This window comes from Ursus arctos, unplaced genomic scaffold (assembly GCF_023065955.2).
Source record: "Ursus arctos isolate Adak ecotype North America unplaced genomic scaffold, UrsArc2.0 scaffold_34, whole genome shotgun sequence".
NCBI classification, from domain to species: Eukaryota; Metazoa; Chordata; class Mammalia; order Carnivora; family Ursidae; genus Ursus; species Ursus arctos.
In genome coordinates this window covers 7748305-7774911 of record NW_026623030.1, presented here as the reverse complement: position 1 = coordinate 7774911, position 26607 = coordinate 7748305, and the positions used below count along the sequence as shown (strand labels likewise).

The 26607-nt window shown below is 45.4% G+C and overlaps 1 protein-coding gene across 6 annotated transcripts in view; it reads right to left on the bottom strand.

Moving 5' to 3' along the window:
* GRK3 (G protein-coupled receptor kinase 3) overlaps positions 1-26607 on the bottom strand; it is a 125094-nt gene that overhangs the window by 81204 nt on the left and 17283 nt on the right. For 5 of the 6 annotated variants that reach the window (XR_007190550.2, XM_057305773.1, XM_057305775.1 and 2 more), the window contains exon 2: positions 19877-19953. Coding sequence is in view for 4 of the 6 variants with exons in the window: in XM_057305773.1 (XP_057161756.1) it covers positions 19877-19953 (77 nt within the window). In the remaining 2 variants the exon portion in view is untranslated. Of the gene's footprint in view, positions 1-19876; positions 19954-26607 lie in introns of those variants that run through there. The other variant, XM_057305774.1, reaches the window with a different exon arrangement.

Sequence of the window (26607 nt, the reverse complement as noted above, 5' to 3'; positions counted from 1 at the left end):
AAAGACTTCTGCAGGAGCACTGGTTAAAACTGGCATTACGGAAACGGGGGCGTGAGCGCACACACCACAGATGAGACACGGCCAGGACAGAATGGGTACGCGGGTGTGGGTATGGGGCGGGAATCCACGCGGAGTCTAACCATTATTTTAACAAGGAAGAAAGAGAGTAAGAGTCAACCCATCTATACACGGGTGTCTACTTTGTGATCCCTCCTGAGGCTATGCGCTTAGGATCCGAGCACCTTTCTAGCATATTGAAATATAAACATTCATCTAAAACAAAGGAGAATCAATCACTGAGTATTTGCGGCATGATACTCTAGGTGGGAAATGAAGGGCTTCTCAAAGCGATTATAATCTCACTGGAGGTATGGACAGACAGACTTGCTGCGCTCCATTAGCTGATGCCCAGTCGGCTCTGCAGGAGAGAGAGGCATCCCCTCCTTCAGACACCCCCCCACAACCTCACCCAGCTCCCTGCCACGCCTCCAGGCCCCTTTCCAATCCCTCCTGCTGCTGCCGCCCTAGATCTGATCACGTAGCTCCCCTGCTCCTGAACTTCTCACGGGAGCTGCACAGAAGGTGCTGCCCCACCGCTGGCCAGGCCAGAGCACAACGCACACCCCACCCGCCCAGCCAGCCCAAGCGAGGGAAGCCCTGGAGGCTCCACAGGCCTTCAGATGTGCTCGCTCCCCGACTCCTCTTCTCTGCGTGCCCACCCCAGGCTAGGTGCAGCCGTCCCTCTTCTCCGCTCCCACGTTCCTGGGTCCGTAGCACTATCAAGCCATGATTCCACTATGATGCAACTATCCTTTTTTATTTTATTTTTTTTGAAAGATTTTATTTATTTGACAGAAAGAGAGACAGCCAGCGAGAGAGGGAATACAAGCAGGGGGAGGGGGAAAGGAAGACGCAGGCTCCCAGCAGAGCAGGGAGCCTGATGCGGGGGATCGATCCCACAACCCTGGGATCACACCCTGAGCAGAAGGCAGACGCTTAACGACTGAGCCACCCAGGCGCCCCTCCATTTTTATTTTATAAATGGATAAGACAGCTCAAAGTTTGGAAAAATGCATTGAAAGGCATGAAGTGCAAAGTTTCCTTCCCATCCTGTGTCCCATCATCCCAGCAGCGCGCCATCACCATCTCCCTCCAAGCTAGCCGCTGCTATTGGTGCCCTTGTATCTCTTCCAGACTTAAGAAATCAGTGTGACTTCTTAGCCCTCTTCCCCCCAGCTCGGACACCAACGCCACAACACAGGACGAACTTAGCACATGGAAGGAAGCCTCCCGCTAACCTCAAACACCTGCCCTGCGCTGTTACCAGATGCGAAAGAAACTTCTGTGTGCAGAGCCCCTGGCATTTTGGGTCTGTTACAGGCACTTGTTACCTTCCAGTACAACCCAAGGGCAGGCACAAAAATGAACTCTTATTTTCCACCATACTCTACACACCGCCTTCATCAGTCTTTTTTCCAGAACAAGGTACCTTGGAGATCTTGCTATCCTAGTCTAGAAGAGCCCCCTTGGTCCCTCCTTGCGGCCACACGGTACTCCATCCTACAGAAGGCCATCGTTTGTGTAACCGGTTCCCTACTGATGAACATTTGGGTTGTTGCCAATACTTGGCTCTTACAAAACCGCAGCACTAAATAACCGTCTCCACACGTCATTTCTCGTGTATTCAAGCGTATCTGTAGGATACATTCCTCAGCATGAAACTTCTGAGCCAAAGGGCTTCACTGACGTTCTGTCAGTTTCACAGACGTGGCCAAATGGGCCCCTGGGAGCGGCGGCACCAGCCTGGCCTCCCCCAGCAGTGGGTCCCAGAGCCTGCCCTGACACCCCCAGCCACACCAAAACCAGCCACTACACTGCTGGCTCCGGGGCCAATTTGAAAGGTAAAAGAACAACATTTCCGAGTAACCTTCATTTGCATTAGTCTTACTTTTTAACAAAGCTGAAAGTCTTTTTTGTATGGTTATAGTGGCTTTTATTTCTCTTTTGGAATGACCTGTCTCTCCACAACCTTTGCCCATTTGCACCCTGGGTTACAGGTCTTTTGCTCAACGAGTATGTAGGGCCTCTCTGATTGCGGTTCGCTAGTCCACGGCCACTATCTGAGGAATCCTGCAGGCTCTCCACCTCTCGGGTCTCTGGCCCCATCTGGGTGATCTCCGTGCCCACTTGCGGCTTGTCGTCACATTTTTGGAGTTAATGGAAATAGCTGTGGCACTTGCCCATTACCTGGGACTCTGGCCTTTGGGACAGGCAGCCAGCCCCACGTTAGGAAGGGTTTGCACGGCTTCCTGTGTCCGTAAATAGCAGCTGTCTACCCACCTGCAGGCCCCACGAGGGCAACGGCCTGCTCCTGTGCACGTGTCGCTCTAATCCCCAGCACAAGGGCTAGGACTCAATCGGCTCGATAAACATTTCATGAACTGGCTAAAGGGAAGGTGGGTATGGTTTGTGGTACAGTCACACTGGTTTCAGGAAGAAGTGAAGAACAAGCTGGGCGTGGAGAGACCCACAGGCCAGAGAGAGGCAGGGAAAGCGCGCACAGGGGCTCAGAGGCCGGACTTTCGGCTGCCATAAGGAAAGAGGGAGACCTCAAATCTGGGCAGAACAAGCTCCTTCGGGGACTTGGCGGAAGGGATGCTGGACTGCACCGTGGGCTTGGGTGTGCAGGAGAGGTGGACCTCGGCCAGCAGGCCCAGGGTCCGCCAAAGAGAATACCAGAACCAGGTCTTTACCACGTGCACAATACTTAAGCTTGCTGAAAGCTTCCAGATGCCAAAAACCCTGCTGGGGAATAAGTTTTTCATGTAAATAGGCAATTGTTTTAATAAAAAATTAAAACTCGGCTCTCAAATCCAGGTCTGAGGAATTTGGAGCCTCTTTCTCCTCAACATGGCAGGCGCTGGCTGGGCGAAGTAAATTCTTACCGCTCCCCTTCCTCATGGCCCCCTGCGATATGACACTCACCTGCCACCACGCTGTCCCAGATGGCCCCTGGCATCCTCATCCCATTCCCTAAGCCGACCCAAAATAGGTACTTGGTGGGGACCCCATGTAGTAACAGAGCCCGCCTACCTCCACCCTGAATCTCTGTATAAGAATGCGAAGATGTTATCAAAATCTTCAAGACTCAAAAGAACAGACCCGTGACGGTGGACCGCCAGGTGGTCAGGCTGCCACTGACCCGCTGGGGCGAGAAGGCCCACAGCCTCCTGGGGCAGAACCTCAAGGAACTCGTGGTTGGAGCTGCTTTTCATACTTACTGTGCAATTTAGTGAACACGAAATGAGTACTTAGTAGAGCAAGGAGATGGTATCTGCGATTACTTTGTCCCAATTCACTTTAACTTCTAACCAGCAGACTGTAGAATTTGTCAATTAAATGACACAGGTGTTTTATGAAGTTATAAACTAAGTCTAATTTTGAAAGGTGATTACCTGCAGGGCCTTATACCATCTCCCAGAAGTGGAGATGTCGCCCTGGGAAGCAATGCTGGCTTCACCAGTGAATGGTCCTCCCACCGTCTGTGCAAGGAGGGGGATGGAGGGGACAGATCCCCAGCTGCTGCTCCGTGACCCGTCTGCTCATAACAGCTGCCCGACCAAGCCCTCCACTTCCGAGGGGTCCATGCGAACACCTGGCCCCACAGTGCACAGACGCCCACGGGGGCCACAGTGGAGGGGATGGAGGGGACACTGGGTGGATGATCGGAGGGCTATTACTTCCCCCTGGAATACTGTCACCGCACTGAGAAGTAACCACATAATACACAAATATACTTTTACCCCAAAATGCTGCAAGTTAGAATTTTATAGCAACGGCAGTTGAGAGGATTTTGCACTAAAGCAGAAAGCCAACCAACCAGAAAGTCGGTTCCTCCGCTGTGTAAAATACTGAACGAGCTGCCTGAGAGTGGCAAAGAAGGAACAGCATATCAGAGATTATCTTTAGTCTCAAGGAATTTAAACTCCAGTTAGGGAACCAGCACGAAAGAGGAACCTGGTATTACTACATTTTCCACAGTAAGTGCCAAAGGCACACACAGGGAGTGCGGCAGGCATATCAGCAGATGGGCTGTTCATAGTCAGAAATTGGGCGGGGGGGGGGGGTGAGCTAATCCTCCCATGGGAGGACCTGTGAGAACAGCACAGACCAGACGAAGGCCTGGTCTGAAGGGGGACAGAACGCAAAGGGAGGTGTAAGGGGACGGCCCATAACGCTGGTCCCTGAAGGTGGCACCACAAGAAAGACGAGGGGGAAAGGCTGAGGCCAACTGTGGCGACGGGAATGACAGCAGTGCGCACGCCTTCATCCATCGTGGGGGCCGAGGGCGGGCGTAGAACACGGACAGGACCTGATGAAGGCTGTTTCCAGAATACCTTCTAATAGTGGGAAAAGGGACTGCAGAATGAACGTGCAAGTAGGAGAGCCAGTCTTGAAAACTGCGGGTCGGGCTATAATCTTAGCTACCAACGCAGGTGGTGGCGGTGGAGATGGGAAAGGCGAGGGCAGCGTGTAACACGGACAGAGAGGGGCCACACAGGCGACACGGGTGGGGACCCTGGGTGGGTGGAGAACATCCGTGGTGTTGTTACCAATCAACAGTAAGGGGGCCGGTTCGGTGTGTGTGTGCTGGAGACGGTGATGCTGTTCGCGGACCTGTTCTCATGGGCAGTGAATCACACCGCCTCGTCCTGGCAATGAGGAGCCACTTCAGGAAGAAACCAACCACTTCGTGCGTGGCAGCTGTGGCACCGGTCCACTTGAAGTCCACTGCTGCCTCATGAGACGCGTCCCTGACGTCATCGGGAAAAACCCCTTAGGCAGACCAGTCAACACAGCACAGTGGCGGAGAGCCTGAGCTCCGGAGGGGACCGATGCCAACTCTGTGAGGCCAATTCCAGCTCAGCCCATGCTGGTCTGCGAGACGCCTGGTGAGTCACTTCACCACGGAGTGTCTTCTCCCCAGTCTGGTGAGGCTCTTGACAACCTCCCCAGGAAGTTACTGTGAAGACTGAGATCTCTACGTAGAGCACTGAGCACCTAAGGGCCTGCTAACGGCTGTCCTCGTCCCCCGACAGCACTGATACATACGGACTTTTCCAGAGCTCCTACCTCGTCCTTCTGCCTGCGCTGCCCTGGGGCAGCTGGACACTGATCTATCACTCTGCGAAGTCACAACAACAATGGTATTACACACCTAGTGTGCTGCAGGTTGCTCCAGGTTCACGGAGTTAACCCATTTTCCCACCTTAGAGCCAAATATTTTATTTTGAAAATAAAATTACACTGCAGGGCAGAAGAGAGTAACAGAAAACGGGACAACATGTATGAAGTCACTGTTTTCAGACATAAAAGGGGCTACGGTCTGTAGGAGAAGGGAAATAAACAGGAGGGCCCCTGGACGGGCCAGCTCTTGGCCTGGCAGTCACTCCGAACCGTGATGTTGGGAGTGGGACCCAAGCACCAGGGTGGCCTTGCCGAGGCGAAGGCACCGGGAGGTCAGGGAATCCAAGGTGCCTGAAAACACCAAAAATATAAAAATGAAATGAAGAGGTATAGCTAATAAGCCACAAGAGGCAACATAACATACTAGAATATACTCAATCCGAAAGACGAAAAAAGCAACAGAAGAATAGGAAGATGTAAGACTTAAATCCAACCACACTGTTAGTTTCCTGTAAATGTAAATATTTAGACAAATATTCTAATTAAAAGGCAGAGATCAGGGGCGCCTGGGTGGTGCAGTCGTTGAGCGTCTGCCTTCAGCTCAGGGCGTGATCCCAGAGTCCTGGGATCGAGCCCCACATCAGGCTCCTCCGCTATGAGCCTGCTTCTTCCTCTCCCACTCCCCCTGCTTGTGTTCCCTCTCTCGCTGGCTGTCTATCTCTGTCAAATAAATAAATAAAAATCTTTTAAAAAAAAAAAAAAGGCAGAGATCAGAGACCAGATAGACCATGCAAACACGAAGACCAAAAGGTGGCGTGGTTATATCAATACTAGGGAATGTAGACATCGGAACAGTCTATCAGCAGGATGAGGAAGGACATCTCATCAAGAGAAAGAGGTAATATTCATTAAGTGACATTAGCAATTGTAATATGCACGTACCTCTCCAAGGGGGGGCCAGCAATTCCTCTCCAGCCACTTACCAAAGAGAGAGGACAGCATCTGTTCAGCAAGATGTGTTCACCACAAGGATAAAATGGGTAAAAATGTCCACAGCAGCTTTATTCATAATTGCCCCAAACTGGAAACAACCCCAGTGTCCATGAACACTGAGTTGTGTGAAGTCCATGGGATGGAATACTATTCGACAATAAAAGAAACCACGCCTGGACAAGCCACAATACGGATGGCTCTCAAGGAAGGACACTAGTGGGGCCAATAACCCAGACACCAGAGAGTGCGTGTGGCTGGAGTCTGTTTAGTACTTCTAGAAAAGGCAAATGTAATCCATTGTAATTAAGAGCAGATCGGTGGCTGCCTGGGGCTGGGGGCGCTGAATACTATGGGACAAGAATGCTCTCTTAAAAGTGATGCAATGGGTCTATTACCCATGGACTGCGGTAGTACTTATATGGGTGTTTACTTTTGTCAAAAAGTCAAACTTGATCCTTAAAACGGATGTGTTTTTATTGTATGCATATGCTTCTATAAACTTTGTTTTAAAAAAAAGAACAAGAGCAGGGCGCCTGGGTGGCACAGCGGTTAAGCGTCTGCCTTCGGCTCAGGGCGTGATCCCAGAGTCCTGGGATCGAGCCCCACATCAGACTCCTCCACTGGGAGCCTGCTTCTTCCTCTGCCACTCCCCCTGCTTGTGTTCCCTCTCTCGCTGGCTGTCTCTGTCAAATAAATACATAAAAAATCTTAAAAAAAAAAAAAAAAAAAGAACAAGAGCATACAGCATGGTTAGCAGTAAACAGAAAAAAATCAGTAATAACAGGACTCTTTCATACGTGGTATCTCATGAGGAAATGGGGTATATTCTGAAAATCACAAATGAGAAGAAAAAATGGGGGGGGAGAAAAAGGAGGCCCAAATCAATGTTCCCAGTAAAGCTATTCTGTTTCAAGTGGTTTTCCACCACCAATTGTGAACCAACTTGCTGGCATGAGCACAGGAGCCACAAAACAAAACTAATTCCAATCGTCCTCAATAGTCACAAATGATGTGGCAAGCAAATGGATTCCTGAGAGCAAACTCTGAAGGCCAACATTTTTTTTAAGTTATACTTTCATCCACAGTCCAAGCGATGAAAATTTCAATTAAAAAAAAAAGTGCCATGGAGAAAAAGTGCATCTTACGAGGTAAGAATGTTTGCTTCTTGGGGCGCCTGGGCGGCCCAGTTGCTTAAGCATCCAACTCTTGGTTTCCGCTCAGGTCATGATCTCAGGGTCGTGGGACCGAGCCCCAAGTCAGGCTCCATGCCGAGCATGGAGCCTGCTTAAGATTCTCTCTCTCACTCCCCCTCTGAGCCCCTTTCTTAAAAAAAAAAAGAAAAAAAAAAAGCAGCTTCTTTAAAAAGTGGCCCTAAAATCTTTGTGTTCCACTGTTATAAACAGTCTCTTTGAAAGACCAGCACAAGTCAGCCTGCCCCATCTTGTCTGGGATTTCTTTTTTTTTTTTTTTTTTTTAAAGATTTTATTTATTTATTCGACAGAGATAGAGACAGCCAGTGAGAGAGGGAACACAAGCAGGGGGAGTGGGAGAGGAAGAAGCAGGCTCATAGCGGAGGAGCCTGATGTGGGGCTCGATCCCATAACGCCGGGATCATGCCCTGAGCCGAAGGCAGACGCTTTAACCGCTGTGCCACCCAGGCGCCCCTTGTCTGGTATTTCTTTCTCTTCTAAGCCAAACCTGAAGAATGTTCTTGCTCCTTGGTGAGCAGAAAGTGATCAGAGTCCGGACAAAGCTCTGGGCTTCCCGGCTGACCCAACAGCATCCTGAGGAACGCAGAGGACATGTGACCACAGCCCTCCGCAAGTGGCCTGGTACAGATCCAGTTCCCGTGATTCCAAGGCTCAGTCACAGCCCTCTGACCTCAGCCTCCTATGGGAGCCTTTCCTTCACCTTCCGGCCTTACCTGAACCCGAGGATGCTGTGTCCCCAGCAAGCCCCTGTCCCTCCCACCCGCTTCTGTGCCGCAACAGGCTTCATTACAAATCCCATCTTCTCTCGCCACCTCCATCTACCCGACTGGTCCAAAAGCCAGAATCACCTCCTGCTTCCACCCTTGCCTCCCAGGCCTGTTTCCATGGCAGCGTGTCTGCTCTGCGAAGGCCTGAGTGAGAGCACGCCAGCCCAGTGCTCAGAGTTGGCCTACGACCCAGCTCACCCCCACCAAAGCCGACGCCCTCACCGCGGCCTACCAAGCCTGTCCAACCTCCTACATCTGGCGCTGTCACTCAGCCCCTGGCCTGCAGCCTCCAGGCCTCCACGCCACCCCTCCACCGTCGTGGCTCCAGTCTGAGGGGCTCTGCGGAGCCCTCAGCCCGGACCTGCTCTCCCCAGATAAATACACAGGGGCCCGGCTCCCTCACCACCCCAGGGATTAGTTCCACTGACCCTTTATGAGCAGTGCCTTCTCGAAACACACTAACTGGAAACGGCCACCGGCACGCCCTTCCTTTCTGTGGCTCTGTGAGTCTCCGTGACCTGTGCCACCACGGGGACAGTGTGTATGTGTTGGTCTGGCTCCCCCGTTGTGTTGGTCTCGCTCCCTCAGGGCACAGGCTTCAGAGCTGTTCACAGATGCATTCCCTGGCACTTACAGAATTTACGGAATCAATGACCGAATTTTTTGCAGATTTCAAACAAACCCTAATAACCACCTCATAGCGTATCTCTACGCGTCCTAGTTGTGGCTTTCACCTGAAGTAGAAATACTGACAAAAATCAAGAATAAGATAGAAAAATCGTCAGAAAGAGTATTTCCAAAACAGCTAAAACCAGGGGATATCCTGACAGTAAACTACCACCTGAAATTTTGTAACACGTTTGGGGTTTTTTTAAATCCTAAAAGGGTCCCATCATCCCCCTCACTGTCAGTTCAAAGAGCTGACGGACAACTTTGCCAGCAGAGGTGGTGTTTCCTAGATCCTTGGCATTCTCTAGCAATGCAGATAAGACTCCACACTTGCTAATATTGCTAGAGCGTACATTTTCCCCTAAGTTATGTGGATCCTGCCGGGGAGAAAGCTCCAGGGTTGAGTCGGCTACAGATGCTGGCTGATTGGCTAGGCTTCCCTCTCAGCTAAGAGAGGAGCCTCCCCACATTCACCTTGGGATTTAAACTCATGACTCAGAAACATCACCAGCGTCGCAGGGACTCTCGCAGGAGTAAACACACTTCACTGACACTTTGGATACGGACATGCCAGAGGTCTGTGGGAATCACAGGCATTCTTTTGCAGAGTGAGCTGGCTGGGCTGGGAAGCCCTCTGTGGCCAGTTGTGGTCTTCGTCTTCCCCATGTGCCTTCTTGTTTAAAGAGATATTTCCAGTAAAGCGCTGGATCAAAACATATTCAACTGTGAATGTCTCATTTAGCAAAGCACAGAATTACATCTGCTACAGAAAGATCTTTGTGCACGGCCCCCAAATTCTGGATTTTCGTATCATTATATATTAAATTGAAACTGTATAGTTGATATGTTATTTAAAAAAAAAAAAAAAAGAGGAACTCCACCTGCATGCTAATTTCCACACTAACTTTTCCTGGCGCCAGGCAGTTGTGAAGGACAGACCTCCCAATCCAGGCTTTGTCTCTGTGCCTTTGCCCTGCGTGCAAACTTGGTCATGTCCTTCTACCCAGCACACGAAATGCTCAGTGCAGTGTCTGGCACATAGGCAGCCATCACCATCTCAAACTAAACGGAATTCCTACGAAGCTGACTCAGAAGAAATCAGGGAGAATTCAATAGCAATGATTTAAGAGATCACAGCTTGCCAGTCTGCAAACCAGGGGTCCAGCGGCCCTACCTCGGCGTTCCCAGCCTCTAGTGATTAGCAGACGTGAAAGGATTGGGTCATTCTAGTAAAACATAGCTGTTCTGAATTTTTCTTGGAAGTGATCATTCTGACTGATCTTAAGACTTGAATGATGGCTTTAAGAAGGAAAACCGGTCCTAGTAAAAAGTATTTTCACGCTCTTTGAAAGCTGCATTGAATCTCTCCGATGCCCCATATACTCAGAGCGGTAGCGGCCACCCAGCAGGGCAGGCGGGTGTCCACCAGCTCCGGTCGGCTCCTACGGGAAGAGCCCATCCCGATCCTGGCTGCTGGAGGCCAGCGAGGATGAGAAGCCAGCTGAAAAGACTGCCTGCCAGTAGATTTTTAAGTAACAGCCTTTTCCTCTTCTCCAGTGTCTGTCTTCTCTGGGCAGCATTTTTATTAGGAAACCCAACTTGATTACGTGCGTAATCGGTGCCCCTAACCTTCCTGAGTTCCCTCACCCCGGGCTGCCTGTTGCTGCCTCGGCCTTTTCAATTGAAAATCCAATTAGCTGTGCTTAGTCAAGTGTTTATCTCCGCTTTTTGAAAGTTTAAATGGATCTTTAACTCTTTCCCTCGCTAAAAGTCTCCACAAAGGCAAGGATAATTGATGCAGAACTGAATGGGGCCCCAGGTTTTTCTTCTCCGTGGTGGCTGGCTGCTCTCGGCTGGAGAAAGTTTTGTGCAGATAAAATGGGGCAGGAGCCTGCCTCTGCCACTGTCAATCAGGGGCCCTCACTTCCAAACAAAGTGGGGAGCAAAAAGGGAACACAAGGACTGAAGCTGGTTCCCGGGTTCAGATGCCCCTCCTTGTCATAACCAAATGCAAAAGTGCTCAATTTGCTATAATTTAACCCTGGCCTTTGAGGAGAGAGTTGCATAGTTACAAATTTTTTTGCAGATTTTAACCATCTACTATGTTTTGAAGCACAGAACACTTCAAGCAGTACCTTCATAAATTTAAAAAACTGGCTACTCTGTTCCTTGAAATTAACAAAAGAGTAATCCTAAAATGTTTTATTCTGTGTTGCTTGTGTATGTGTGTGTGTGTGCATGTGTGTTTTACTATTTCTGTGGTCTTATATAATTATTGATTCTTTTTTAATAGGTACCTATGAGATAGCTGTGTCCATTTTTGTTTCCATAGAAACTGCTCAAAAATCTTTTTTGAAAGGTAGTAGTTTCTACTTTTCTAATGTACTCTTCTTATATTGAAACATACTTTTGTTTCCAAAGCCCATATCAAGTGTATTCTGATGCCTTAATCCCAGATGCCAAATAGAATTTATGCATTCTTTCTATATAAATGTTCTCAGAAATCATGCTAAATATATTTGAGACCAACATAAGAAATATTTAAGAAATCAAAGTGAAAAGTAAAAATTGAAAAGGAAAGGCACCAGAATGGAAAGAAAGAAGTAAAATTGCTTTTACTCAGAGACAAGATTCTCTATGGGGAAAATCCTAAGGAATTCACATTCACACACACAGCTCCTAGAATTAATAAACTAGTTCGGCAAGATGGCAGGATCCAAGACCACTATGCAAAAACCCATTCTATTTCCATGTACTAGTGGTGAACAGCCAAAAATGAAATTAAGGAAACAATCCATTCAAAATAGCATCAGAAACATTAAAATACTTGGGAATAAATTTAATGTGACATAGAAGACTGAAAGCCACAAAGCAGAGTTGAGAGAAATTAAAGACAACCTAAATAAACGTGGAGACATTTCATTTTCATGGGTCAGCAGACTTAATGTTGTTAAAGTGGCAATTCTCTCCATATTGATCTGCAGATATAACACAGTTCCTATCAGCAGGAGTTGTTTTTTTTTTTTTTTTGGAAATTGAAAATCTGATGCTAAAATTCATATGGAAATGCAAAGGATCCAGAATAGCCAAAAACAATTTTGAAAAGAAAAAAAAAAAAAAAAAAGATGAAAGTGGGCAGATTTTTATTTCCTGATTTCAAAACTTACCATAAAGCCATAGTAATCAAGACAGTGTGGTACTGGCCTAAGGCAGACATCAATGGAACAAAACTGAGAGTCCAGAAATAAATCCTTCAATTTATGGTCAATTAATTTTCAACAAAGGTGCCAAGACAATTCAATGCAGAAAAGAAATGCTTTTCTCTCTCTCTCTTTTTTTTTCTTTTTTGAGAGAGAGCGAGCACAGGAGCAGGATGGGGGCAGGGGACAGGGTGGGCAGAGAGAGAGAGAGAGAATCTCAAGCAAACTCCACGCCCAGCACAGAGCCCTACTCGGGGCTCAATCTCACGACCCTGAGATCATGACCTGAGCTGAAATTAAAAGTCAGCCACTTAACCAACCGAGCCACCCAGCACCTCAAGAAATATTTTTCAACAAATGTTTTCACACAACTGGATATCCACGTGCAAAAAAAAAAAAAAAAAAAAAAGATGAATTTAAACCCTTACCTCACATCATATGCAAAAACTAAAAAATCAACCAAAGGCCTTTATGTAAGAGCTAAAATGATAAAATTTCTAGAAGAAAAGAAGAAAATCTTCACAGCATTCAATTAGGCAAAAAGTTCTTAGATATAACACAAAAGGACAATTTTTTTAAAATGTACAAATTGGGGGGCGTCTGGGTGGCACACCGGTTAAGCCTCTGCCTTCGGCTCAGGGCGTGATCCCAGCATTATGGGATCGAGCCCCACATCAGGCTTCTCCGCTATGAGCCTGCTTCTTCCTCTCCCACTCCCCCTGCTTGTGTTCCCTCTCTCACTGGCTGTCTCTATCTCTGTCGAATAAATAAATTAAAAAAAAAAATGTACAAATTGGGTTTCATCAAAATTAAAACCTTCAGCCCTTCAGAAGTCACCATGAAGAAAACGAAAGGGGAAAGCCAGTCACTGGGAGACAATATCTGTAAATCACACATATGATAAACGAGATAAAGACAATTTCTTAAATGGACAAAAGATATAAATGGGCATTTCACCAAAGAAGATATAAGAAGGCTAATTAGCCTAGGTAAATACCTGTTGGGTGTCACTGTTAGGGAAACACAAATCGAGACCACAATGAAATAGCCCCGAGACCCACGAGAATGGCTGTGACCAGAAAGACAACAGCAAGCGTTAATGAGGTGATGGCAAGCCCAGAACTCTCATCAACTGATGGAATGAAAAGTAGTACAGCCTCTTTGGAAAACTATAGCAATTTCTTAAGAAGTTACACAGGAATGTACCAAATATCCCCGCAATTCCAAAATTCCTAGTTATATACCGAGGAGAGACGGAAACCTATGGCCATACTTGCACATGAACACTCACAGCAGCACTGCTTATAACTAACAGGGGGAATAGTCCAAATGGACAACAAAATTTGTGGTGTCTCCATATGATGGAATATTAATTCAGCCTCAAAAGGGGGTGAGGGACTGGTTTGCACAACACGGTTGAACCGCCAAAATCTGACGCTAAATGAAAGAAGTCAGACGCAGAAGACTACAGGCTGTGTACAACAGCTCTCTACTCCCAAGGATGGGAGTCAATGTTACAAACCGAGACGTTCCCGTGGCAGTAGGTGATGTAATGTTATATTAGCCACTCTGTTCTTCGAACATGAGGGTAACATTTGCATACTTCATGAATTAAGTAGCTACTCTGGAGTCTCCTTATAATCAGATACACTGCCCTCTAATTAGAGTGGACAGGCAGACAGAGGAGCTAAGTAGACTGTCGACAGACAGATGGAATTTATCAAAGGCCGTGCACCTCACTTGCATATTATGAGAGTACTTCGTTCATCTTATAGAAAGAAAACGGTAAAAAAATCTTAATCAGAACTGATAACTTCATTTGACTGTCTTTCAATAACTAGTATTCCTTTAAAACCATTCTTTGGATAAGCCAAACCAAGAACACTGTGTTAATACCTCAGTGCAGAAGCTTTACTGACAGCAAATTAGCAATCAGCGTAATTGATGTCCCTTAAGACATACAATTTCTGTATAAGGAGGAGAAGGAGGATAAAGCAGCCTGTCACTTAATCTTTTTTACTCTGAAAACTGGCAATTAAAAACAAAGACTTAAGCATTCCTCCTGCTGTATCAGTTTTCTATTGCTGTGTAACAAACCACCACAAACTCGGTGACTTGGAAACACCATCCATTTCTGAGCTCACCGCTCTGCGGGTCAGAAGTCCTGGTGGACTCCCCTGGGTTTCCTGCTTAGGGGCTCACAAGCCCAAAATCCAAGTGCTGGCAGGCTGGGGACTTATCTAGAGGCCCTGCGGGGGGACCTGCCTTCAAGCTCATTCACATTGTAGGCAGAATTCGGTTCCTATGGTTGTAGGACTGTGGTCCTGGTTTCCCTGCTCAGCTCCTAGGGAACACCCACAATCTTCTCGCATGCTTCCCTCCCCCACCTGCAAGTTGGGAACGCCATGTCTAATTGCTCTTGTGCTTTGGTCTCCCTGACTTCCTCTTCTGCTGCCAGCCTGGGGAAATTCTCTGCTTTTCAAAGGGCTGGTGTGAGTAGACCAAGCCCACCCAGAACACAGCCTTGATTTCCTCTTTAAAATCTCCTTCACTGGATTGCTCGTGGGAGTATGCTGGGAGGCCAAAGTCATAAGAGTTGCCTTCAAATTCAGCCAGCCACACCTACCTTTCCTACATGAACTATACGTATTTTCTTTTTTTTTTTTTTTAAGATTTTATTTATTTATTTGACAGAGATAGAGACAGCCAGCGAGAGAGGGAACACAAGCAGGGGGAGTGGGAGAGGAAGAAGCAGGCCCACAGTGGAGGAGCCTGATGTGGGGCTCGATGCCATAACGCCGGGATCACGCCCTGAGCCGAAGGCAGATGCTTAACGACTGCACCACCCAGGCGCCCCTATATACGTATTTTCTTAAAAGATTTTATCTATTTTAAAAAGAGAGAGAGAAAGAAAGCGTTTTGGGAGGGGTGGGGAGGAACAGAGGGAGAGGGACAAGCAGACTCCGCGCTGAGTGCAGAGCCCCATGTGGGGCTCGATCCCATGACCCTGAGATCATGACCTGAGCCAAAATCAAGAGTCAGACACTTGACTAACTGAGCCACCCAGACATCCCCCTACACGAGCTATATTTAAAGACAACCAAATAGCCTTAGTTGATGAGCAGAAGTAACAAAGATGGAAGGAATGGCATAATTAGAAAACCCCCATTTGGCAACTCCCAAAAAAATAAGCGATTTAGGCAGCTAGCGTCAATGAAAATGAAATAAACGGCAGATGACAGCTTGATGAGGAACAGCAGAGCTGGCCATACCTGAACCCACTTCAGAGACAGGACGACGAGCAGCACCCACGTGTCATGTGCCCCTGCCACAAAGTACACAGTACCACCTGGGAGGTACTCTTGCCAAAGAAGTCGAACCGATCTAATAAGTATTGGAGCTAACTTCCAGTTTACAGGAAATACAGAAAATAGAAGTGCTATTTAAATGATCTCATGAAGAAGCAAACAGAAAAATCCAGAATGTGGAACATTCTGCAATACAACTGACCCAGTTTCTTCAAGAAGTCAATTACTTGTGTGGGGGGAGGGGAGGTGAAGGGTGGGGACCCCTGCTCTAGAGTCAAAGAGACATTATTAGCAACTACAATATAAGAACAATATTTGGATCTTGACTCAAACCAACCAAGAGTAAATGGACATTTTTAAGTTAATCAGAAAAAAATGTGACTACACACTCAGAATTACAGTAAGCATCCTCATTAGATAGTAAACTAAGAATCATGGTTTTTCACTGGCTGAGGTAAAGATTAAGGTTGTGTAAGAAAACATCCATGGTTTTTAGAGATGCATCGGGGGCTGAAACCCTATAAACGGCTTGCTAAATTGCTTTAAAATATTTTGGCAGTCACAAAGAAAGGGGACGGACGAGGCCAGTAGAGCAGAATATTGCAAAAGAATGAAACTGGGTGATACATACATACAGGGGACTATTAGTCTACTTTTAGGCATGACTTGATATTTTTATAAGAAACACGATTTCATTTCAGAGCTTTCATTCACAGAGCATCTGCTGAGAACCAGTCGCTGTCTTAAGGGTTTCACAGACATTTCTCACAACTGCCTTATGCAGTAGGTACTGTTCTGACCCCCACTTTTTTTTTTTTTTTTAAGATTTTATTTATTTATTTGACAGAGATAGAGACAGCCAGCGAGAGAGGGAACACAAGCAGGGGGAGTGGGAGAGGAAGAAGCAGGCTCATAGCGGAGGAGCCTGATGTGGGGCTCGATCCCATAACACTGGGATCACGCCCTGAGCCGAAGGCAGACGCTTAACCGCTGTGCCACCCAGGCGCCCCCCCCCCCACTTTTATAGGTAAGAAAACTAACGAAACATCAACCCAGTTTGGGGTGGAGCCACCAGGTCAGCCAGTCAGCTGTCATCTCAACAAAGCCTCGGAGGCCAAGTAAAGGAGAGATTTCTTTCTCCCTTTTCCACCTCACAAAAGCATTTTCGCACGTGGGCTGTGGCACGTGCTCGCAGGCCGTCCCCCAAAACCATTGCTCACCATCAGCACCAGGGAGGGTGGAAGGTGCCGGGAGGCAGAAAAGGAGCTGACAGGCAGGGGAGACGGGGGAAAGGGAAACGACAGAACCACAGAAAAGCAAGGCGGTGACACATGGAGACGGTCATGTATAGGGGCGGACGAACAGACCGGAGAGACAAAGGCAAAGGAGGTGGGGGAGTGGTGCCAAAACAGGAAGATGGAAGACCTACGGAGCTGGCCACCTTCCCTCCTGCCCCCACCCCTAACACCAGCCAAAAGGAAGAAGGCCGCAGGGCAGGAGGAGGGGCCAGAGAGACAGGGAACGTGCCGCCGTGCCCGGACATAATTACAGATCTGTGTTTGGCGAGGGGACCACGGACTCTTCTCTCCCCATCCCGCCCCCCAGGCAGCCACTGCTCTTTCCTGTGACCTTCCAAGTTCAGACTTAGCTACTTAGCTTCCCCGGACTGGCTCCGAGCTCACAAAGGGGAAGGAAGGGAAGAGGAAGGAATTACTTATTCATCTAAGCAATTTTTCAATTCTTTAAAACAGTTTAGAATTCACAGGCCACCGGTGCCCCATGAAGCTGCTTTCAGGGCAGAGCCTGTGTGGCTGGGGCTAGGGTGCGAGGCCACTTTCATGCCAGTAGGGCTCTCAGCTCAAGGGCTCCCGGGGCCAGCTACCCATAAGGTTTGGATCTAAATGACGACAAAGACACGGTGGGGGCCTGCATGTGTGTTGGGGGGACGGCAGACAGGAAAGGCGTGAGGATCGGAAAACACACCGTGAGAAAGACTCCTCGGGGCATCTCACAGACCGACATGAGAGCTCGGGGGACAGCGGGTCTGCCACAACCCTCCAGTATGCCTTAGGAACGGGGAACCCCCTGCTCAAATTACACGTTAATTTGACCTTCCTCCCGTAGCAGCATTATTTATAATAGCCAAAAAGTGGAAAGAACCCAGACATCCGTCGACAGATACAAGGATACACAGCCCGTGGCACAGACATACAGTGGAATACCGCCGAGCATCAAAAGCAATGAGGTCTTGGCACACGCTACCACGCGGATGACCTTGAAAATGATCTGAGAGGAGCCCCACGCAATGGCCACTATCATCCGGTTCCATCTAGAAGGAGTGCCCACCACAGACAAATCCATAGAGGCAGCAATTAGACTGGTGGTTTCGGGGCGGAGGGAGGGGTGCAAATGGGTATGGAGCCTCATTTTGGGGGTGCTGAAAATGTTCTAAGATGAGGCTGTGGTGTGGGTTTGCACAGGTCTGTGAAAACGCTAAAAAGTAGTGAACCGTATTCGTGAGAGGAGGGTGTTTAACGCTGTGTAAAACAGATCTCAATAAAGCTGCAGACAGATTTTTTTAAATTCGACTAATAAATAAGTTGTTCTTTTTTCCCCTTCCCTCCCAAAGATGAGGAGTTTCTCTCTTGTTATCATGATAGTGTTATTTTCTGTTCGTTAGCACAAAAGAGAAGCAAAGGGGGAGCTTTTTATGTATACAGAGGACAGTGAGCCAAAGGCCGTGAACACAATGAGAAGCAGTGATGAAACATGAGATGAAGGTCAAACTCTTCCCACTGCTCCGTTCCCGCACCAAATCCCGATGACCGGGCTGAAATATTTCTCAGTAGGCTAAGGGCCGTTAGCTCTCCACACCTTGTCCTCGGAGCGCAGACCGGCCACACTCCGTCTGCTTGTCTGGAACCCACCATCCAACTTTTGACCACCGTACCTAGGAGTTACCACAGAGGCTACATCGCCTTAACAGATGGCTAATTTGTAGACTAGAGAAAAAGTTTACCAAAATCCAAAGACTTTCTGCATCGGTTTCTACTTTACTTGAACGTAAGAGAGCATCACGACTCTTCCTAAAAAAAAATAAATAAATCTATCCGGTACTTACCAGGTGACCCTCTGTACAGAACATTTTCTATTTGTTATTTCCCTTCCAAGAGCCTTTACAGAATGACCAGAGAAGGAGAACGGCAAATCAGAACAAGTCACCTCGCCAACCTGAGTCTATGTGTCCTAGCCTGTAAACGGAAGGGCCGCCCAGAAGTACCGCTAGGCGTCTTCAGTCTCAGAGGGATCGGTCAGTCTGTGTCTATGAATCACGGAGACAGAACTAAACGCAGAAACTGAGTTCCAGGAAACTTTAGTACAACCACAGTTTCTTGAAATTTTAATAAAGTAATTTCCTCTAGGATTGAAATAATTTAAAAACTATAACACAGTTCCTCAGCAAACCTTCTCTGAACAATTGTGGGGGGCAAGTAAGGAGCAAAGGAAGGAAAAAAACTTCCGATTCTCTTATATTCAGCTAAGGTGATTTCATGTAAAATCCTGGAATTATCTGTTTATCACATTACTATGGCAGATCAACAACATAGCGGGCAAAGCCACATGATAAATCCGATCCTGGTCAAAAACAAAATATAAATTCCTGGACAGCAAGAACTGATCTGGGGGCATGAGAAAAAGAAAAATAGATAGATTACAGCTCTTACCTACCCCGGCAGACAGTCACCTCTAAAGAAATTGCCAGCTCTTCGGAAGGCAGGTGAGAACACAGTATTCCACTGCTTTGCAGGCCTTGAAACGCCACACTAAAGCAATCCCCGCTCAGTCCTAATTTCTCCAGGCACTAACTGCTGGTAATCAGAGAGCATGTCTGTATATCCATGCACCTGCATGGGTCAGGACCAGCACTGGCCAGAGCTGGGTACCAGCCGCAGAGATGGGTCCTTGACCCCTATGTACACAACAGGGGAGTCCTGGTGACTGCTAAGTAAGACTGAATGGAGCCACGGGGATAAGGGCAACTGACACGGAACTGACAATGATGAGCAGCACGCCAAGACTATGAAGCCCATGAAAAGTGATGAGATCACGTAAGCCAGCTCCACACTGTGGAAGGAGATGGCCAACCACAGGAGTGCAGTATGCTTTTGAAGACACATGCCAACTCCTTGTGATCACAGAAAGTACAACCGCAGTGAGGGAGGCTGGGGACCTCCGACGCAGGTCCGAACCGAGAGCGTTTCTTCCTGGTTACCAACTACCAATCCTTGGATTTTGACAAGCCCCAACTGCCTTAAAAACCTCAAATCAAACTAGTCTGTTTCCCAATAGCTTATTCCCAAGATACATTACTAGGGATATAAGCAACCATCAGTATCTCTTTATTACACGAAACTTCCTTCCTCCCCAGCTACAGCTATAAAGCACATAAAGCACTAGGGGGCTGCACTTACACATAACGGTAACGCCTCCCGAAACCACCACTGAACTTATGGTATGCCAAATGAGTAAGTGGGACTTACCAATTTTCTGATTAAAAATCTTGTCAAAGGTGATTTCATTTCTCTCCTGAAGATACTTCTGCATCACACTCCGGATACTGAAAGAGAAGAGTGACACGTTTTTAGCAGTGACAGCCTGCATCACGAGAAACCATCCCCAGCGTGGACAACACATAGATGTCTTAACTCAAGGCTGCTGGTTGACCAGAAAGCCCTCATACTGACATCCGTGACCTCACGGAGGGCTGATGGCACTTAAACCTGAGGGCATAATGCCTCCAACTGGTGTCCTCCCCTGTGACTCAGGGCCGACCTAACATGCGAACACTTGACCACAAATAACTTCAGACCGACCGTGGAAAGCTCGCCCTCAACACCACTGTTTTTCAAAGTAGACACAAGCATGCGCACATGTGACACATTCTGCTACTCGATTAATGAGCTGCTTTCTAAAACAAAAGCAAATGTTCCCTGGATATATGACTGAGATTTTTAAAAACCACATTTCTATACGTCAACAATAAACAGTGAGAAAACATAATTAAAGGGAAGATTTCACTTAAGATAAAATAAGAAACACCAATGCCTTGAAATAAATCCTTCAAAATATGTGCAAGAACTTTGTAGGGAAGATTACAAAATGTACTGAGAGACATAACAGAAAATCTTAATAGATGGAAAAGTACACCACAGTTATGAACAGAAAGATTTAATACTGCAAAATCCAATGTCTACCCAAATTTATCTATAAAGTCAACTCAACCCCAACTCCCATCACTATTCCACAGAGTTTTTCATAGAACATAGAAACGAGGGGCGCCTGGGTGGCACAGCGGTTAAGCATCTGCCTTTGGCTCAGGGCGTGATCCCAGTGTGATGGGATCGAGCCCCACATCCGGCTCCTCCGCTATGAGCCTGCTTCTTCCTCTCCCACTCCCCCTGCTTGTGTTCCCTCTCTCGCTGGCTGTCTCTATCTCTGTCAAATAAATAAATAAAATCTTAAAAAAAAAAAAAAGAACACAGAAACGATTAAGTCTTTATAAACTATATACAGAACAACACAGGAGCAAGAATAGCAAAAACATTTACAAAGAAAGAGAATATCAAGAACAGGGCTTATTATGAAGCTAAAATAATTAAGACAGGATAAAAAAATAATCAATGAGATGGAATAGAGAGTACATAAATATGGAGCTTTAATACATAAGGCAGAAAAAGCAAAAAAATGGCGAAAGTGGGGATTATTCCACAAGTGAACCAAAAGTGAATAACCAAATGGAAAAAGTAGAAATTGAGTCTCTAACATCCACTGGTGGGAAAAAACTTGGCAGCAGCACCCCCTTTTAAAAACTTTTTAAAACAAACTAATTGAGGTATCTATATATAGTTAAATGCATATTTATGTGTACCAATAGATGAGTTTTTCACATGTAACTACTATCCTAATAGAGCTATAGAATATTTTTTTAAAGATTTTGTTTATTTATTTGAGAGAGAGAGCATGAGCGGGGAGGAGGGGCAGAGGCAGAGAGCGAGGGAGAAGGCTCCCCCCTGAACAGGGAGCCCGATGCAGGGCTTGATCCCAGGACCCTGAGATCATGACCTGAGCCACAGTCAGATGCTTAACCGACTGAGCCACCCAGGTGCCCCAAGATATAGAATATTTCTATCACCCCAAAAGGTGCTCTTTTGCAACCAGTCTCCCCATATTCCAGGATCCAGATAAATATTGATCTCCTTTCTCTTAATTCAGATTACTTACTCCAGTTCTGGAATTTTAGATAAATAAAATCACACAATATGTTGTCTTGTGTGTCTGGCTTCTTTCACTTGACATAAGCAAGCTTCCTCCATACTGCTGTGCACGTCAGTATTCAGTTCCCTCTTATTGCCAAGTAGTATGGCATTGTATAACTACTCCGCCATTTGTTTACCCGTTAATCTGTTGACAGACATTTGGGTTGTTTCCAGTTTGGGGCTATTATGAATAAAGCCGCCTTCAATATTTGTGCGTAAGTCTTTTTATGGGCACATGTTTCCATTTCTCCTGGGTAAATATCTAGGAGTGAAATTGTTGGTCATATGGTTAATTATATTTAACTTTATGAAAAACGGCTGAATTATATTGCAAACTGTGCAACGTTACATTCCCACCAACAATGCATGAGGCCCCAGTTGCCCCATATCCCTTGCCAACACTTTGGTTGTCAGTCTTTTTAGTTTTAGCCACTCTGGCAGGTAGTGTAGTGGTGGTTTATTTCAATTTCCGTCTCCCTAATGGATAATGATGTTCAGTATGTTTGGACATTATTGGATTATTGGAGTGCTTACATCTTCTCCTGTGAGATGTGTGGTGAAATCTTTTGCCTACCTTTTAATTGAGTTGTTTGTCTTATGACTCAATTGTAAAATTTCTATGTCCTGGAAACAAGTCCAGTGTCAGATTTATGGGATCATAATACTTTCTCCCAGTCCACACCCTGTCTTCATTTTTTTTCATGAAGTCCTTCCAAGAGCACAAGTGTCTAGCAATGAGTTCCAATTTATTATTTCTTTGGTGGACCACGCTAAGAAATCCTTCACATCCCAAGCTCATAAAGATTTTTAACCTAATATTTCCCTTTGGAAATTTTAAAGTTCCAGCATTTATGTTTAGGTCTAAGATCCACTTCAGGTTAATTTTTGTGTATGATGCAAAGTAAAAGCTCAAGGTTCTTTTTTTCCCTTATAATACCTAGTTATTTCGGTATCGTTTGTTGGGGGGGGAAAAAAGTATCCTTTCTCCATAGAATTACCCTGGCACCTTTGTTGATTCAACAGTAAATTTGGGTAGGTCTATCTTTGGGCCTGTTTCATTGATCTGTATGTCTGTCCTTCCATCAATACTACATTGTCTTGATTGCTAGAGGTTTAGAGTTGTCTAAAATCAGGTAATCCAACTTGGTTTTACTGCTTTTGTGGGATTTTTGGTTTGCTTGTTTGTTTGTTTGTTTGTTGATTTTTTGGCTATCCTAGCTTCTCTGCATTTCCATTTAAGTTTTTTCCTAGAAATTTCTTCCCAAAAAAACGTGATGGGGCTCTGATTTGGACTGTGCTGAATCTATAAATCAGTTTGGGGGGAATTAACCTCTTAATAAAATGAAGTGTACAATCCATAAATATGACATACTTCTCCATTTACTTAGGTCTTCAGTTTTCTCTCATTGCTGTTGTAGCTTTCAGTATAGAAATCTTATCCTTTTCGGGGCGCCTGGGCGGCACAGCGGTTAAGCGTCTGCCTTCGGCTCAGGGCGTGATCCCAGCGTTATGGGATTGAGCCCCACATCAGGCTCCTCTGCTATGAGCCTGCTTCTTCCTCTCCCACTCCCCCTGCTTGTGTTCCCTCTCTCGCTGGCTGTCTCTATCTCTGTCGAATAAATAAATAAAATCTTTGAAAAAAAAAAAGAAATCTTATCCTTTTCTCGCAGTCGCTCTCTCTGGTTTTGATATCAGGATAATGAGATTCATAAAAGGAGATGGGGATAATTCCTTTCTCCTTTATTTTCTAAAAGAGCTGGTGATTGACAGTGTTAATTATTCCTTAAATGTTTGATAGAACTCATCAGTGAAAACCATGTGAGTAGAATTTTCTTTGTGGGAAGGTTTTGAAATTACACATGCCATTTCTTTCATAGATGTAGGGCTACTTATATTTTCTGTTTCTTCTTGTGTTAGCTTAGGTAACTTTTGTCTTTTAAGTAACTTGTCCATTTCATCCAATCTGTCCAATGGAACTCAAAATAATGATACTGAGTAAGAGAAGCCAGATCAAAAGAGAGAGACAGTCAGGGATAGAGAGAACACAGTGTCTGATTACAAAGAGGCAGGAGCAAACACTGGGGGGATGATGTATATGGTAAAATAATATACATATGCATATATGTACTTGGTCTCTGTTCCAGTTCTTGGCACAGAGCTCTTAAAACCCTTGGAATTTCTTAGTGATAGGATTATCTTATTCATAATAAATCCTTTTCAACTTAATGCTAATGGAGGTAACTCTTGGTGGGCCCCTAGACAGCTTCAGGATGGAGCTAGCTGCCAGAGGAACCAACCAGGAGATTAGAGGGTTAGAAATGTTAGTGCCACCACTTGACATCTGACAGGCTAGAGATTGAGTTCGATTACCAACGACCATGATTTACTTAATCATGCCTATGTAATGAAACTTGGATTAAAAACTCTAGAACGATGAGATCCAGATGAGGTCCAGAGAGCTTCGGGGCTGGTGAACCCATGGATGTGCTGGGACAGAGGTGTTCCTGGGAAGCCTTCCACTCCACCCCTTCCCACAAGACCTTGCCCTATGTAACAGCCCCTTTGAAGTTCCTTATTTGTATCCTTTACAATAAAATGAACCATAAGTATAGCACCTTCTTTAGTTCTGAGAGTCGTTCCAGTGAAATACCAAACATAAGGGGAGGATCCTGGGAACCCTAAAACTTGCAGTCAGTCAGACAGTAATGCAGGCAGGACCCCATTTGCAGCTGGCATCTGAAGTGGGTCAGTCTTGCAGGACTGAGCCCTTAACCTGGGGTGGTTAGCATCAGAATTAAATCAAACTGCAGGACACCCAGCTGGTGTCAGAGAACTGAGAACTGTTGGAAGGTGACATAATGTATGTGTTTGTTATCTTAAAAATTTGCCAAACTGGACACTTAAAATATACGCAGTTTGTTTTATGTTAATTATACCTCAAAAAAGCTGGGTTTCCTAAAATTGTATCACAAGGAGGTGAACAGCAAAATCTTGAGTGTTGGAAATTCTCTACAACACCTGACCCTGTTTCTTCAACAAAATAAATTTCAAGAGGGAAAAATGATGGACAGGAACCTATAGTTCAAAACAAAACAAAACAAAACAAACAAAAACTTAAATAGCAGGCATAATGGATGGACCTTACTTAAAATTCAATTCAACTGGGGCGCCTGGGTGGCACAGCGGTTAAGCGTCTGCCTTCGGCTCAGGGCGTGATCCTGGAGTTCTGGGATCGAGCCCCACATCAGGCTCTTCCGCTATGAGCCTGCTTCTTCCTCTCCCACTCCCCCTGCTTGTGTTCCCTCTCTCGCTGGCTGTCTCTATCTCTGTCGAATAAATAAATAAAATCTTTAAAAAAAAAAAATTCAATTCAACTAAAAAAAGAAAATCTTATAAAAAACTGGAGAAATGTGAATACAGACCGAATATCTGATGTTAGGGAAATATTACTTTTTTAGCAATGGCAATGTAGGACATTACATTTTTATAAAGAGTTATCTTTTAGTGATACGTACAGAAATTTTACAGATGAAATGATATATGTCTACATCTGCTTCAAAATAATCTGAAGAGAATTAGGAGGTATGGATGAAACAAGATTGGCTATGTGTTGATAACATATAAAGCTGAGTCATGGCTACATCAATTTCATTATACTATTCTCTCTGTACGTGGTTAAATTTTTCATTAAAGAAAGCTTTTTAAAAAATCAAACTCTGGCCTCCAGACTCCTGAACCATTTTTTTACATACCTCCTCATCAAAATAAGGCATATATACTATATATAAAACCCTATATATGGATTGGAGGCCTAATGAATTTTTTTAAAAATGTAATGCCAAATGGTTGGAGATATATCAGCCCTACTTGTCATGACCTCTTGGGGTCCTGCCACATAAACACAAGGTAAGAATAATAAATATTACACCGTAATTTAGAATTTTTTTCTGCTACTAAAGTTCTTGAAAGATCTGCTCTCTACTGGCCAAGGACTAGGTAGACTAAGTCTTCCTTGAACATCTTACTAGCAGAAAAACTACAATATTTATGACCTAGTTAGCCAATTCCTTATTAAAAGCCTCTATATTCTCTATGAGGTTTAATTCTGTTTTATTCTGATGTCCAAAACAAAATGCATTTAAACAAATATCTCTAATAATATGTGACATATCACCTAAAAAAAAAAAATGAGGGTGCATAAGGTACTTGTGAAGATAAAGCAAGATAAGAGACCGCTTTGTAAGAGGCACAATACAAATGAGTGATTACTGTTACTGACCACCAAGAAACCCAAAAGGCAGATTTTTTTTAAAGATGAGGTGACTAAGCAGTCATACAAAGATTCAATTCCCCCAAAAGGAAATTGCTTTCTTGTATATACAGTTACTAAATATTTTCCACTAACTGCTCATTAAACACCCAAAATAGAGCTCCATTATCCAAAGTCACAATAAAAACTCTACCACTAGACTTAAAACCACTGAATTCTGCCAGATAGACTCTGAAGAGGTCTGTAAAAGTATCTGGTACGGTTTAATGTCAACTCTTCTCAAGGTTCCCTGGTTCACCAGATCTTTGTCAGGAAAGTCTTGCATATAATTTGCATAACATTAAACGTTTCAGCATGAGGCAATCTACATTTAGACAATCACAACCCAATTAAGCTAAATGTGAATTTAAGCTCCTTTGTGTTTTTTTCTACAATATTTTGACAATCCATATCAGCTTTTTAATGCCTTTTTCTTTGCAATATATTACGTGATATTAAAGTCACACTACACACTACTTGAATTTCACTGGTCAGAAAAAACCCACCATGTTAACAAAAGTCATCCCTGAACAGATACAATTGGAAGGATAAACACATTTATGGGGTTATCAGCTTATCTAATCAAAGCTACTAAAACCTCATGATTTAAACCATCCCTTCCCATCAGTGACAAGGGTCATGTTAG